At 37.7% G+C, this 15,914-nt stretch overlaps 3 protein-coding genes across 3 annotated transcripts; 1 reads left to right on the forward strand and 2 right to left on the reverse strand.

The window, feature by feature from the left end:
* The first annotated feature begins 6,564 nt into the window (after positions 1–6,564).
* Positions 6,565–8,560, forward strand: LOC133330587 (major heat shock 70 kDa protein Ba-like). Its single transcript, XM_061539026.1, has one exon. It carries the CDS (start codon positions 6,596–6,598, stop codon positions 8,558–8,560), a length of 1,965 nt encoding a protein of 654 aa, XP_061395010.1. The 5' UTR covers positions 6,565–6,595.
* A 3,340-nt stretch (positions 8,561–11,900) lies between these two features.
* On the reverse strand, positions 11,901–12,428 carry LOC133330584 (rhodanese domain-containing protein CG4456-like). Its single transcript, XM_061539023.1, has 2 exons — positions 12,315–12,428; positions 11,901–12,269 (listed from the first exon to the last, which is right to left on the reverse strand). The coding sequence occupies exons 1-2, from the start codon at positions 12,426–12,428 to the stop codon at positions 11,901–11,903; spliced, it is 483 nt and encodes a 160-aa protein (XP_061395007.1).
* A 3,042-nt stretch (positions 12,429–15,470) lies between these two features.
* LOC133330590 (rhodanese domain-containing protein CG4456-like) lies at positions 15,471–15,911 on the reverse strand. Its single transcript, XM_061539029.1, has one exon. The coding sequence runs from the start codon at positions 15,909–15,911 to the stop codon at positions 15,471–15,473; it is 441 nt and encodes a 146-aa protein (XP_061395013.1).
* Positions 15,912–15,914: the final 3 nt, after the last annotated feature.

Here is a 15,914-nt window from a genome sequence, read left to right on the forward strand (position 1 = left end):
TTGACTAGAAAATTCGTCGGGGTGATTCCGGGTAACTTATTTGGTTGGATTTTAATTACTCCTCTTATGACTGAATGACTTTCGCAACTTCTTTTTCAGATTTCAAATAACTGCCTTTTTTGACAAACTGTTACTTTTTCTCAGTTCTGTGCTTTGCTTTGAAAATTTACTTTGGTTTTGTTTTGTCGCTTTCGTTCGCTTGTTATTTTAACGCTTTGATTTGTACTTCTGTACTGATGCCGAAGAGAATCCGATGCCAGCTATTTATACAAAATTTCACCACCATTCGTATTTTCTAGATACTCTTTGGCGATTTTTGTTGAATTTTCCAGATACGCCAATGAAAAAGGCAGACAAGAGAAAGAGGACACACAGCCAAATGCAGATATGGTGCATTGTTGCGGTATGAGTTTTAAGAGAATATGAGAGAAACCAATTCTGCAGTACAGTGAACCTACCACAATGTTCGGGGTACAATTGCAAAAAACAAAATGTTGCATGCATGAGAGAACAAACAACTACAGTTGTGTTCAAATATATAGAACAAATATTAAAAAGTAAAAACGTAAATATATTCGACCGGATCGGGCCGAGCTTTCAAAAAATACCTAAAATCGATCAGGAAGCTGCAATCCTTCAATTTTAAATTAAAATTAGCGTCGGAGTGTAGGATATCGATATGTAGGTAGCTTTGGAAATTTGTACTTAGGTGTACGAAAGGTACTATATTTGGTACGATTTGGATTTGGGTGACCCGATAGCGCTGGAACACTGAAATTCGGATATAAATAAGATTACTACTGCATTGCATGATTGAGGTATGTTGGTAGTTTCTGAAATTCGGACTCATGTGTTCTAAATTTGTACAACTTGAATTTTTGGGTGAACCAAGGGAGTTGGTTTTCTGATATTTGGAGTTAAGATCATTGTTGGGTTGTAGGATTGGTGTACGTGGGCAGTTTTGCAAATATTTACTAATGTCCTACTTAATGGTACTAAATTTGGTACAATTGGGATTTAGGTGAACCGATAGAGCAGGAACACTGACATTTTTTGAAAAAAGATTACAACTGTATTGTAGAATTGAGTTATGTTGGTAGTTTGAAAGATTTCGTACATATGTGTACTAAATTTTGTTACAATTTAAATTTTACGTGAGCCGTTAGAGCAGCGATAGTAAAACCTGGTCTCATGCGTGCAACATTTGTTTCTGCTTTTTGGTGGGCGGTTGGATTTTCCAAAGTATATTATGAAAAATGAAAAATCCATTTACAGCTAATGCTAAGGAAGCTGATACAAAGTATCAAGAAGAACTATTAGAAATAAAATATGATGGAGATTGTAAACAGAGTTTCGAAAATGTCGAAATTGTAGTCCTTGGCCCTATGTGCTAGGTCGCTATATCAAATAATTTAATAATAATAAAAATGTTTTTGAAGTGCAATGGTTCTGAACCTCTCCAAATAAATAGACGTAAAGATATTATTAAGATGATACATTGTTAGTTTTAAGCTTTTGGAGTAGTCTATATTTTGTTGTTTTTTGATTCGCTAGATTTGGGCTAGATTCTCGTTTATGAAATAAATTGAAATTGAATCAGGATTTAGTGCTGTTAACCACATCATGAACAAAGAAAGAAACGACCTTAATATTTCTGAAAGAAAAGACCTTCGCTTGTTTTTGACGAAATAGAACCAGATATTTAATTTCGCAGCATCAGTTCACTATACTTAATTAAAATTACTTAATAAAATTTAAAAATCTAATAAATAAAAGCAATTTATCAATAAACAACACTGTGGATTAGGTGGGCTGTAAGAATATTTTTCTATGACTTGAGGTGAAAAAGTGGGCGGTAATTAAAAAAAGGTTAGAGCTAGAATCCTAAAATTTGGACTTTTTATCACTGTTGGTTTGTAGGATTGGGGTATTTTTAGGAATTTTTGGATATGTCTACTAATGTGTACTAAATGTCACTAAATTTGGTACAATTTAGATTTCGAGTGAACCGATGGAGCTTTAACCTGAAATTGGATAATAAGATTTCCATAGGATTGCATGATATATGCAATAATGGATATTTGTACTTATGTGTACTAAATGGTGCTAAAATTTATTTGGGTGAACCCATTGAGTTGGAATCCTGAATTTTGGAATTAAGATTGGGATATGTGGGAGGTTTTGAAAATTTGTACTTATGGTTGTCGGGTTTGGATGAACCTATATTTGAAATTTGGATTTTGTTTGCTAATAAGTATTACAAGAGTACAAAGAGTAATAAATGACTGATTTAGACATGTCGAGATTTAGATATCAGGTTCCTAAAGACGGCACCTTGTTTAATAATAATTTAGTAAGGAAAATAATAGAAAAATCTACTAAATATATCAATTTTGTTTAATTAAAATGCGACATGCTGAAAATTGAAAAAAGTGCCGAATATTGGCAAAAAATCCGTACTTTATCTAATTGCCAATTTACTTAAATTTAATAAAAATGAATTCAACAAATTTTTATTGCTTTTATAAAAAATTGTTGAATAAATTTGTATTAAAGTTGAATAAATTGACAAAATTTCGAAACAGCCTAACCTAAAACCAAATAGTTGAAAAAATTCAATCGGGATGGTGAAAGTTTAAAATGCGAAAATTCTTAAAGTGCCGACTTTTGGTACACTTACCCCACCAATGCTATTTTTTTCATCACTACTGCTTATACGTTTTGCTTTCTTCTTCCGCTTAACCCACAGTTGCATAATAAACAAGAATAAACTAAAAAATGCTAGTATATTCTCTTTTACATTGTACCAAGGTGCCACACACGCACACAAACATATCTCGAAAATTCCTGTCAGCTAAACATAATACCACCTTTGACAAGGAGAAGGGGGTTATTTTGTTATTTTTTGGCATGTCTTCGCTCTCTCCAGAAAATTCAAGTTCATTCAACCGGTTGTCATGTAAACAATGGATATGTTTTTAAGCTCAATTCTTTAATACATACATGCTGTTTCATGATGTTAAACCTGCATCATGAATTTTAAATTGAACTTCTTATGGCTTGAGTAAGGTCCAGACAACCGATCAACAGACTTGTCGAATTATTATTTTTTGGCTCACCTACTAAAAGTTGGAGGATAAATAAATACATTGCTTTTTTATATTTTTTACTTCATATAAAATCCTTCACACCTGCCCCACTCGCATAAGGTTGTAATTTAGAATTTACAAAAGATAAAGGACCTCTAATAAAGTATTAATTTTTATCCTAATCTTCCATAACACTACCATAAAATGTTTCTTATCCAAAAATATTGGTTTTAGATTACTAAATGCATTTCAGACAATTTGATTTACAAAAGGCCGTCCGGCCGCCGGGCTTTAACCGGCATTTTCAAAAGAACTTTTTACCGGGTTAACCTACTTAATGAGGATTTATTTGGCATATATACAATGGACTTGACAATTTAAACCCACTCGGTTAACGAAATCAAGTACAATGTAAATTTACTATTATATTTATTATTATTTTTTTTTATGAAATATTAATCAAGTTCAATGTTGGAGAATATCTGTCCAATGCAATATCCGACCACGACTTTGCACAACCTAACAATGTTTGAAGAGGTAGCGCACCTATCGTCTATATAGGTCTACAATCTCATGTACCTCCCAGATGATTAATTTAATTTAAATACCAACACCTCAAAGTATTTCGTCAATCCTGTATGGCATAACTATACAAGGTAGTCTCATTTGAGAAATTGATAATGGCAACCCTTCATAATATGGAATTTATGTATCAATTTCAAATAAAATGAAAAATAAATTCCATAAAATGTTACGCAAAATTTTTTCTTCCCTTTATGATATCGAAACCAGTGGGCGGAGCAGTATAGTCGGACGGAGCCAACCATATGATACCCTACATAATTATATCGGAACTCCAACTTTCTACGGGTCTATATTCCGATCCTGGACAATATTTGCACCATCCTGACCAATTAGAGGTCAACAGCTTCTCTTTCTTACCCTGGCATAATTTCATAGTACATAGTAACTTATTAGCACATTTAGAACATTTGTTCCATAAGTCGAGTCTAGGAAATGTTCTCGAGTCTTGAAATGTTCTCTTCCACTTGATATTTCCCTCTAAATCGTGGTCTTCTCCTTCTGTGTGAACCATCAGTTGGCTCGCTTTTATATGCCTTTTGTACTGGGGCATCCTCATCCAATCTCACAATATGACCTAGCCAACGTAATCGCTGCAGCTCGATACGTCTGACAATGCCCATGTCTGAGAATTGATGGTACAACTCATGGTTCATTCGACGGCGATATTCACCGTCAACGCAGATCGACTTCATTCTGACATAGTATCTATAAAATATTGTTATGGGTTATCTTCGACGAAAATTTTCAATAAAGGTTCTTATATTAAAAATAAATATTCATGTTAGATATTTTTAAGGTCCTAGCCGCATCAAACCAGACACCCTTATAACAGTTAATTCCTAAGGAAAACATACACATTCACAGTTCATTCATACACATTGTTTAAATTTTGAAATCAATATTCTAGAAATATCATTTAAAGGGTTGATGTCGAATGCCATAGAACTTTCCATTTCCTTCAGTTCGATTGTTATGTATGTTTGTTCGATGGGTCAATGCATTTTGCATTGCGGTAGGTTGTGGTATAAAACAGAAATTTCTAAACAACAGAGAGAGATTGAGAAATTTCAAGAGAACGAAACTACATATCTACTCAACAAAACAATATATATGTGTGTACATATGTGCAACGCTATCAGCCAAGTTCTCTTTGTGCAAAAAAACATAATAATCTCTGGCAGAAGCGAATAGCTACGCTCCTAATATGGCATACACATGTGTACATACATATATTTGTTTCAAATTTTAAGTCAAGACGAAATATTGTTACCCTATAGGAAGAGTACAGAAGGCCTTCATTAATTATGGATCTCTATGGTCATGCTAATGCATCTCGGCCCAATAGCTATGGATTATTTGGCAACAACCCTATCTCAATCGGTGATATTATGACTATGGTAACTATCTCAATGACAGATAGGCATATGTGGAGATTAGGGGCGGATATCTAAATACCCCAAGATTTAAATGAGGTGTTAAGATGGTATCTTACGCAGACGACTGTACCATAATATCGTCCGAAATCGGACGATATTATGGTATCTGAATCTAAATCTACTGCGACGCTATTTAACTCCTGAACTAAAGACTAAGACTTCAAACGATCCAGAATAGTGCTCTAAAGATTACTACCGGATGTATCAAGATGCCGAGTTTATATCATCTTCATGTGGAGACAAGGATACTGTCAGTATAGCAACATAATGTGTTGCCAGACAGTTCCTTCTGGCCTCCCATCTACCAAATAACCGTAATAAAGTTCCGATTGATTTTAAAAAATTTTGATTGTCCACCTCATTGTAGAGGGTATTTCGTCCCACCGAATTTGATAGTTTTTATTTGTAAAGGATGCTTTTTTCGGTCTGATGAACTAAATGTCGAATCAATCATCTCAATACAGGACCCCATAGTCATCTTTGTGGAACAAATGTTCTGTCACAAGGAAGCTAAGTAAGCAATTGTCAAAATTTCGTCTCTATATGCGACATATATTCGGTAGCCTATAGAAGCGACTAATGTCTACATAGACGACCGAAATGTATAGTTGAAAAATACATCGGTTCTATAGACAACCTAATAGTCGGTTGAATAGATTTTCTAAAAGGCTTTAAAATTCGTCTCTATAGAAAAACCTTAAAGAGTTTATTGACGACCTACCTTCGTCCTAAATGTCGCCTATATAAACCACATCGATGTAATGTCAATTCGTCTCTAAGAAGAAGGAAAAACATCGTATCTGTAGACGACCAAATAGTTGGGTATATAATAGAGACATAAGCCGTCTCTGTATTCTCCTTTAAGTCGTCTATATAGCCGAACTTAAAGTACCCTCTATAGGTGTCATTAAAAACTTTTCTATTGGTGACCTTAAATCCTCTTCATGACCCCAAAAAGTTCGAATACTTCGTTCTGGAACTTATATTAAATTTCTATTTATTCAAGCTATTACAAAGGTAATGACAAAGTCCCGCATACCCATTGTTTGCCGTACAGCACAAGGGGGTCGCAAACATACACACACATCAATTCGTATGCATTTACATACACACAAACCCTCATTGCAATACAATGAAAGGTAATGCATCATCCTCCTCACGAGCAGAACTTTCCACACACTTCGAGATGCCACCACAACAACTGAGAGCAATGCAGTTCGGCTCGGCATATGCCCAGGCTGCTGGCATTGTGAGAGCCCAAGTATAAATACCAGTCATCGTTGCACTTGGACGTCAGTGAATTACAAGAAAGCAACGAGATAAGAAGTGAAGTGAAGAAAGAAAACAAAGCAATCGAAGAAAAAATCGAAAGCAAGTTTTTCAAACAGAAAAAAACGTTATTTTGAACGAAGAAGTAAAATTTTCGAAAAAAGACTATAGAGAAACAAGAAGCCTACAGAGAAGCACATAGAAGCAACAACAAAAATGGTAGCAATTGGTATTGATTTGGGTACAACCTATTCCTGCGTCGGCGTTTTCCAACATGGCAAAGTGGAAATCATTGCCAATGACCAGGGTAATCGCACAACACCCAGCTATGTGGCATTCACCGATTCGGAAAGGCTTATCGGCGACGCTGCCAAGAACCAGGTGGCCATGAATCCCAGTAACACCGTCTTCGATGCGAAACGTTTGATTGGCCGCAAGTTTGAGGATCCCAAAATTCAGGCCGATATGAAACATTGGCCCTTCCGTGTGGTCAACGACTGCGGTAAGCCAAAAATACAAGTCGAATTCAAAGGTGAACAGAAGAGGTTTGCTCCGGAGGAAATTAGTTCCATGGTTCTGACGAAAATGAAAGAAACCGCCGAGGCCTTTTTGGGTACCAGCATACGGGATGCCGTTATCACAGTGCCGGCATACTTCAATGACTCGCAGCGACAGGCCACCAAAGATGCTGGAGCCATTGCAGGGTTGAATGTCTTGCGTATTATCAATGAACCAACAGCTGCTGCCTTGGCCTATGGTCTCGATAAGAACCTGAAAGGAGAACGCAACGTCTTGATCTTCGATTTGGGTGGTGGTACCTTTGATGTCTCCATCTTGACCATTGATGAAGGTTCCCTCTTTGAGGTACGAGCCACGGCCGGTGATACCCATTTGGGTGGTGAAGATTTTGATAATCGACTGGTGAACCACTTCGCCGAGGAGTTCAAAAGGAAATACAAAAAGGATTTGACCAAAAATCCCAGGGCATTAAGGCGGCTACGTTCAGCTGCGGAGCGTGCCAAACGTACCCTCTCATCCAGCACTGAGGCCACCATTGAAATTGATGCTCTGTTTGAGGGTATCGATTTCTATACGAAAATAAGCAGGGCACGTTTTGAGGAATTGTGTTCAGACTTATTCCGCAGCACTCTGCAGCCGGTGGAAAAGGCTCTCAACGATGCCAAAATGGATAAGAATCAAATCCATGATATTGTCCTGGTTGGTGGTTCCACACGTATTCCTAAGGTACAAAATCTGCTGCAACAATTCTTCTGTGGCAAGAGTTTGAATTTGTCCATTAACCCCGATGAGGCGGTGGCCTATGGTGCAGCTATACAGGCGGCAATATTGAGTGGTGATAAGAGCAGTGCCATACAAGATGTCCTGCTGGTGGATGTGGCTCCTCTGTCTTTGGGTATTGAAACTGCTGGTGGGGTTATGACCAAGCTAATTGAACGTAACTCCCGCATACCCTGCAAACAGACGAAAACCTTTACCACCTATGCCGATAATCAACCAGCTGTGACTATTCAGGTGTTCGAAGGTGAGCGTGCCATGACCAAGGATAACAACCTATTGGGTACCTTCAATCTGACGGGTATACCCCCAGCACCACGTGGTGTACCCAAAGTGGATGTTACCTTCGATTTGGATGCCAACGGTATTCTCAATGTCACCGCCAAGGAAATGAGTACGGGCAATGCCAAGAATATTGTCATCAAAAACGACAAAGGACGTCTATCACAGGCCGAAATTGATCGTATGCTTCACGAGGCCGAACAATATGCCGAGGAGGATGAAAAACACCGCCAGCGTATAGAATCCCGACATAAATTGGAATCGTATGTCTTCAGTGTGAAGCAGACGCTAGAGGAAGCTGGCAGTAAAATACCCGAGGCCGATAAAGATCGTCTATTGTCGAAATGTAAAGAAACCATTCAATGGCTTGACAGCAACACCACAGCCGAAAAGGAAGAATTCGATTATAAAATGGAAGAATTGTCACGCATCTGTTCGCCGGTTATGACCCGAATGCATCAGCAGGCGAATGGTGGCGGTGGTTGTGGTAGCGGCAGCGGAGGTGCTGGCGGTGCAAATTGTGGCACACAGGCGAATGGTTATGGTGGAGCCAATGGTTACGGTGGAGGCTATAGCGGACCCACTGTGGAAGAAGTGGACTAAGTTGAACCCAAATTCTAATTAGAAGTTAATTTAAATGTTCCCTAAACTATTTTTTGTTTGTTTCTGAGCTGTGATTTAAATTTCGTGTGATCAGAATTTCCAAAGAGCCATAAATTGTAAAAGTCTGTTAGTTTTAAGATTTTTTGTTTTGTTTTAAGAAATTTAATTGTGTTTAAACAATATAAAATAAAAATTATTTATTTTTTGATGAAAAATGAAACTTTTTTATTTTTAAAAAAATCTTGGGTAGAGAAGGGAGACATTATGGTGTTCCATATTGAAGACTTTAAGGTCGTCCACATGACTATAAGATCGTCCCTATAGACAATTCTAAGGTGTTCTATATAGTCAATACGGGGGGTATTGACTACTATAAAGTCGTCTATATAGGGGACTTTTAAATTGTTTTATAGGCTTGGAAATTCAATGTATTGAAAATAAGAAAATTCTTACTTACTTAGCTGGCTCGAGACAGAACATTTGTCCCATAAACCGAACTTTAAAAAAGATTTTCAGGATTTTTTGCGCGGTTTTTCCTATTTGAAAGACCCTGATTTGATATTTCAACTTCTACTAGATCTTTACAAAGAATTCTTGGTCTTCCTCTTCTGAATGAACCATCAGTAGGCTCGCTTTTATATGCCTTTTGAGCTGGCTATATATGGCCTAGCCACCATAGTCGTTGCTGCTCGATACGACTATCCATGTCGATATCCGTGTATATATGTTAAAGCTCATGTTTCATTTGACGCCGATCGGATCTATCGGAGATTTTTTCTCTCAAACACCCATGATTCAGATCCATATAACAGCACGGGTATTATCAGAATGTTGTAGAGTGTGAGTTTGGTCTGGTGACCTTGTTTCTAAACTGCTTACTTAGACCATAGTAGTAGTCAATAATTCAATTTATGGCGGTACCATATATAAAATTAAATCTTATATAAAATCTTTGACTGTCTCGAATCTGTTTTTCTTAAGTTCCACAGTTGGTCCGAGTCTTCGGGACTTCTTGCGCATTTATACCATCAGCTTGGTCTTCTCGCCATTTACTGCCGGACCCACTTTGGCAGGCTCCTTTTTAATTTATTCAAAGATGGCTGTTACCGTTCGCAATGTTCGACGCATTATGTCGATATCATCGAGGCGAGTTTGGTGTACAGAGAGCCATTTCTGTTCACCTCTGCCTCTCATATGACCTTTTCCAGCAGAATTTTTTAAAGGTCACACGACAATTCTCGTTCGTTATTGAAGGAATCCGATATGTGCTTTCCGACTGATGATCTTGTGCCAGATAAACGTATCCTGAATAACCGTATTAATTTTGCAGGAATGCCGAACGCAGACATGGCTTTAAACACCTCTGAATGGATAGGGCTGTCGAATGCGGCTTTGTAGTCGACGAATAAATGATATGTGTCTACGTGTTTTTCGTGGGTATTTTCCAGGATTTGGCGCAGAGTGAAAATCTGGTCAATAGTGGATTTGCCATGCCTGACCATTGGCTTCAGTCGTCCACACGGCACGCTGGATAGCACTTTATATGCAATGTGGAAGGAGACTTATTCCTCTATAGTTGGCACATATCGTCTTGTCTCCTTTTTTGTGCACGGGACACAGGATGCTGAGGCTACAATCGTTGGGCATGCATTCCTCTAGCCAAATTGTACTAACCAGCTGGTGCATGCTCCTGACCAGCATCTGATCACAAGTCTTGAATAGTTCGGCTGGTAATCCATCGGCACCAGCTACTTTCTTATTCTTCAGTCGATTAATTATTACTCAGAACTCATCTTAGCTAGGTGGTATAGACTCTATACCGTCATCTCTTATTGGTTCTGCGATATCTTCTTCACTTCCACAATTTGATACCAGAAGCTTTTCAAAATGCCCCTTCCAAATCCTCAACACGCTGTCTGTAACTGTGACCTTCTTCATCTGTTTATTCTCTATCTTTCTGAAAGTCCATACCCACCGGATGACATAAATATCATAACGTACGCGGATGATTGTACGACCCAGAAGGACAAAGAAACCGGGTTAACAGCCCACCATCACCTAGGCATTCCTTTTTCACTTTGGACACAATCAATAAAGATCGCTGCCTTTTTCAACTTGGAGTTCGAAGCAAAACCAGATTATGATTAAAGAAAAATACACACAAAATCGATCGATTGACATTTGCCGACATTTCATCATCCTCGCTCTCTTCCTTTCCTGACCGGCTTGAGTAAAGAAGTATTATTATCATGAATTGTGTAGCTAATATTCTGAAGGCATTACTATTATTAAATAAATGGATTTCCCAAGCTGCTACAAAGGAAGAAAGGCTAATTGGTTTGGTAGTATTGCGATAAAGTGTGACAAGGTTTCCCAGTCTTGGGAATGAAGGCCAACTTTACTTCTCTCCACAGACTTCCTATGAATGATAACCTTAGACAGACCCTGAAGATATGACTCAGTGTTATTAATACCAGCTCTGAGGCATTCCGCAACATTGCAGGTATTGTACCTAGTCCATCTAACTGTTAATCGCCATACCAGTTTTGGATAACTTGTTAGGTGTTCTATCATTCATTTGCCATGGACTGAGATTTAATATGATGCGTCAATTGCTCGCCCGTAAAGAGTGACTATGTTTCTCCACCTATACTCCTTCCTCTCCACAGACTTAGTATGAATGATAACCTTAGACAGGCCCCGAAAATCTCCCTCAGTGTTATTACGATCTTCTCTGAAGCATTCTGCATTATTGCAGGTATACCATCCGGCTCAGGAGATTTGTGGAATTGAAAAGTGTTAATCACCCATACCAATTTTGGATAGCTTGTTAGGTGTTCTATCAGAGCTTCATTAGCCATTGAATGAGGTTGAATATGATGCATGAATTGCTCGTACGTACCCAAGTCTCTGCTCCCTGGAAAATGAATATCCAATAGAAGGTCCAGAGTCTCTAAACCATCTGCAGTATTCACGGTGAATATTTTATACGGATGTTCAGAAGAGAGAAATTCTACAGCGGGTAACAGAAGCACATATATCTAACAAACCCATCATATTTTTGCCTAAAAAATAAACATCAGCATACGGTCGAACATGCCCAGACCACTCTAAAATATCGTATGGTATCAGATATCGTAAAAGTTTTCCTACATAATTTGTAATTTTTCCAATTTTATTAGCATCGTATTAGCATTATGTAAATAAGAAATAGAATAGATGTATACGCTATTTATTGGTCAATATATTTTAATTTCTTTACATTCAAATTATTTTAATTTTTAAATGCACATAATAAATACCATTCAACAAAATACACTCAACAACTTATTTTTGTTCCTCATTTAGGTAGACCCTCTTTGTCAGCCCATTCCAACCATGAACCCACATAATTTTTCACATTTGTATAGCCTAGCTTTTGGGCTATTTCTGCTGCCGCTTGCGACCTCTTGCCACTACGACAATGGAATATCACTTCCATATCTTTAGCGGGGAAATCACGACCATATTTCGCTCTGAATACCTTCGCATCAACATTATCCGCCAATGCTGTAATCACCTGATCCAATGGTATATTAATGGCTGTAGGAATTTTACCACTTTCCTGCAATTCTTGCGGTTCACGGACATCTATCAACAATTTATTGGGATATTTCGGCAATTGTTTAATTTCTTCATAGCGGACAATGGGTATGGAATTTATACTGGTCTTTTGTGAACAAAAATGTTTAATGAAATTTTGTTGTAAAATTACATTTTGATGGTACTTTGGTGACGACAATGACGAGGTATGCGTGGCAAGTTTGTTGGCTCCTCCAATGTGGAATTTATTTAAATGTTTGGTTAATTGAAGAAATCTGCGGGACATTATTTTCGGTTTTTTGTTGTTGGTTCTATGATGGGATGGAAAATTTTTGAAATAATTTGTTATTCTGTACATATACACGATCAATAACAAACCTCCTACCTTGCTCGTTCGCTTTGCTCGCTTGTTGTGTGTGTAATGATCTTAAAATAAGCAACAGCTGTTCTTCGATAAAAAATAAACATAGATTAGAAATCAGCTGACAAAATCACTTTCTATTTGCAGAGGCGGCGTTTCATATTTTGACCAATGGGGACCAGAACAGAGGTGAAATATGGTGAGTACAAAAGCAAACCATAAAATAAATTTAGTAAAAAATACAATTTTAAAAATCCACGCCTTATTGGCCTGGGCCTCTTGAAAATTACAATTTAAAAAATCCATGCCTTATTGGCCTGGGCCTCTAGGTGGGCCTCTAGAAAATTACAATTTAAAAAATCCATGCCTTATTGGCCTGGGCCTCTAGGTGGGCCTCTAGAAAATTACAATTTAAAAAATCCACGCCTTATTGGCCTGGGCCTCTAGAAAATTACAATTTAAAAAATCCACGCCTTATTGGCCTGGGCCTCTAGAAAATTACAATTTAAAAAATCCACGCCTTATTGGCCTGGGCCTCTAGAAAATTACAATTTAAAAAATCCACGCCTTATTGGCCTGGGCCTCTAGAAAATTACAATTTAAAAAATCCACGCCTTATTGGCCTGGGCCTCTAGAAAATTACAATTTAAAAAATCCACGCCTTATTGGCCTGGGCCTCTAGAAAATTACAATTTAAAAAATCCACGCCTTATTGGCCTGGCCCTCTACGCCTTATTGGCCTGGGCCTCTAGAAAATTACAATTTAAAAAATCCACGCCTTATTGGCCTGGGCCTCTAGAAAATTACAATTTAAAAAATCCACGCCTTATTGGCCTGGGCCTCTAGAAAATTACAATTTAAAAAATCCACGCCTTATTGGCCTGGGCCTCTAGAAAATTACAATTTAAAAAATCCACGCCTTATTGGCCTGGGCCTCTAGAAAATTACAATTTAAAAAATCCACGCCTTATTGGCCTGGGCCTCTAGAAAATTACAATTTAAAAAATCCACGCCTTATTGGCCTGGGCCTCTAGAAAATTACAATTTAAAAAATCCACGCCTTATTGGCCTGGGCCTCTAGAAAATTACAATTTAAAAAATCCACGCCTTATTGGCCTGGTCCTCTAGAAAATTACAATTTAAAAAATCCACGCCTTATTGGCCTGGGCCTCTAGAAAATTACAATTTAAAAAATCCACGCCTTATTGGCCTGGGCCTCTAGAAAATTACAATTTAAAAAATCCACGCCTTATTGGCCTGGGCCTCTAGAAAATTACAATTTAAAAAATCCACGCCTTATTGGCCTGGGCCTCTAGAAAATTACAATTTAAAAAATCCACGCCTTATTGGCCTGGGCCTCTAGAAAATTACAATTTAAAAAATCCACGCCTTATTGGCCTGGGCCTCTAGAAAATTACAATTTAAAAAATCCACGCCTTATTGGCCTGGGCCTCTAGAAAATTACAATTTAAAAAATCCACGCCTTATTGGCCTGGGCCTCTAGAAAATTACAATTTAAAAAATCCACGCCTTATTGGCCTGGGCCTCTAGAAAATTACAATTTAAAAAATCCACGCCTTATTGGCCTGGGCCTCTAGAAAATTACAATTTAAAAAATCCACGCCTTATTGGCCTGGGCCTCTAGAAAATTACAATTTAAAAAATCCACGCCTTATTGGCCTGGGCCTCTAGAAAATTACAATTTAAAAAATCCACGCCTTATTGGCCTGGGCCTCTAGAAAATTACAATTTAAAAAATCCACGCCTTATTGGCCTGGGCCTCTAGAAAATTACAATTTAAAAAATCCACGCCTTATTGGCCTGGGCCTCTAGAAAATTACAATTTAAAAAAACGCCTTATTGGCCTGGGCCTCTAGAAAATTACAATTTAAAAAATCCACGCCTTATTGGCCTGGGCCTCTAGAAAATTACAATTTAAAAAATCCACGCCTTATTGGCCTGGGCCTCTAGAAAATTACAATTTAAAAAATCCACGCCTTATTGGCCTGGGCCTCTAGAAAATTACAATTTAAAAAATCCACGCCTTATTGGCCTGGGCCTCTAGAAAATTACAATTTAAAAAATCCACGCCTTATTGGCCTGGGCCTCTAGAAAATTACAATTTAAAAAATCCACGCCTTATTGGCCTGGGCCTCTAGAAAATTACAATTTAAAAAATCCAAGAAAATTACAATTTAAAAAATCCACGCCTTATTGGCCTGGGCCTCTAGAAAATTACAATTTAAAAAATCCACGCCTTATTGGCCTGGGCCTCTAGAAAATTACAATTTAAAAAATCCACGCCTTATTGGCCTGGGCCTCTAGAAAATTACAATTTAAAAAATCCACGCCTTATTGGCCTGGGCCTCTAGAAAATTACAATTTAAAAAATCCACGCCTTATTGGCCTGGGCCTCTAGAAAATTACAATTTAAAAAATCCACGCCTTATTGGCCTGGGCCTCTAGAAAATTACAATTTAAAAAATCCACGCCTTATTGGCCTGGGCCTCTAGAAAAAATTACATTTTAAAAAATCCACGCCTTATTGGCCTGGGCCTCTAGAAACGCCTTATTGGCCTGGGCCTCTAGAAAATTACAATTTAAAAAAACGCCTTATTGGCCTGGGCCTCTAGAAAATTACAATTTAAAAAATCCACGCCTTATTGGCCTGGGCCTCTAGAAAATTACAATTAAAAAAATCCACGCCTTATTGGCCTGGGCCTCTAGAAAATTACAATTAAAAAAATCCACGCCTTATTGGCCTGGGCCTCTAGATTTTTTTAAATCCACGACTTATTGGCTTCTAAGCATAAAGTACAGATCTTCTCATGATAGTAATAAATCGACGATGTTTTTTTTTTAATATTAAGAACACATTTTATTACAAACTTCAGGCTTATATTTATTTATGTTCAACATTTAAAGACATTCCAGGAAGTCGGAATGCCTCCAAATATCTTCAAAACATCAACAATTCTTTCCATCAACTCTTTCTGCAGCATTGTGGGAACGTCTACCGATTTTACAATGGAATATTATCTCAGTATTCTTAGAGGGAAAATCACGACCATATTTAGCTTTGAAAGCCTTAGCATCTACATTGCCAGCCAACACTTTTTCAACCTCACCCAGAGGTATGTTAATCGAGGTGGGAATTTGTCCTGTCTCTTGTAGTTCCTTGGGTTCTCGTACATCTATTAATAACTTTTCCGGTTGCTTGGGCAATTGTTTAATTTCTTCATAGCTAACAACGGGGATGTTACTGACGTTGGAGCAGAAATGCTTAGCAAATGCGGCCTGAAGTTGAGTGGTGCTGTAGGCTAATGGCTTGGTTTCGGCAATTTGAGAGACGGCACCATTACGCAAAGCGTTTAAATTTCTCAACAAGACAAAGGTTCTACTTAGCATTTT

Source organism: Musca vetustissima, unplaced genomic scaffold (assembly GCF_032173495.1).
Source record: "Musca vetustissima isolate MV318-11 ecotype Yass unplaced genomic scaffold, APGP_CSIRO_Mvet_v1 utg15717, whole genome shotgun sequence".
In the NCBI taxonomy this organism is placed as follows: domain Eukaryota; kingdom Metazoa; phylum Arthropoda; class Insecta; order Diptera; family Muscidae; genus Musca; species Musca vetustissima.

What these genes read in the sequence shown, in the direction of transcription:
- LOC133330587 (XM_061539026.1), top strand. Translation starts at nt 6,596, where the DNA reads ATGGTAGCAATTGGTATTGATTTGGGTACAACCTATTCCTGCGTCGGC.
- LOC133330584 (XM_061539023.1), bottom strand. Translation starts at nt 12,428, where the DNA reads ATGTCCCGCAGATTTCTTCAATTAACCAAACATTTAAATAAATTCCAC. An exon ending in CACCAAAGTACCATCAAAAT is followed by an intron (nt 12,270 to 12,314) that starts GTAATTTTACAA and finishes TGTTCACAAAAG; the next exon opens with ACCAGTATAAATTCCATACC.
- LOC133330590 (XM_061539029.1), bottom strand. Translation starts at nt 15,911, where the DNA reads ATGCTAAGTAGAACCTTTGTCTTGTTGAGAAATTTAAACGCTTTGCGT.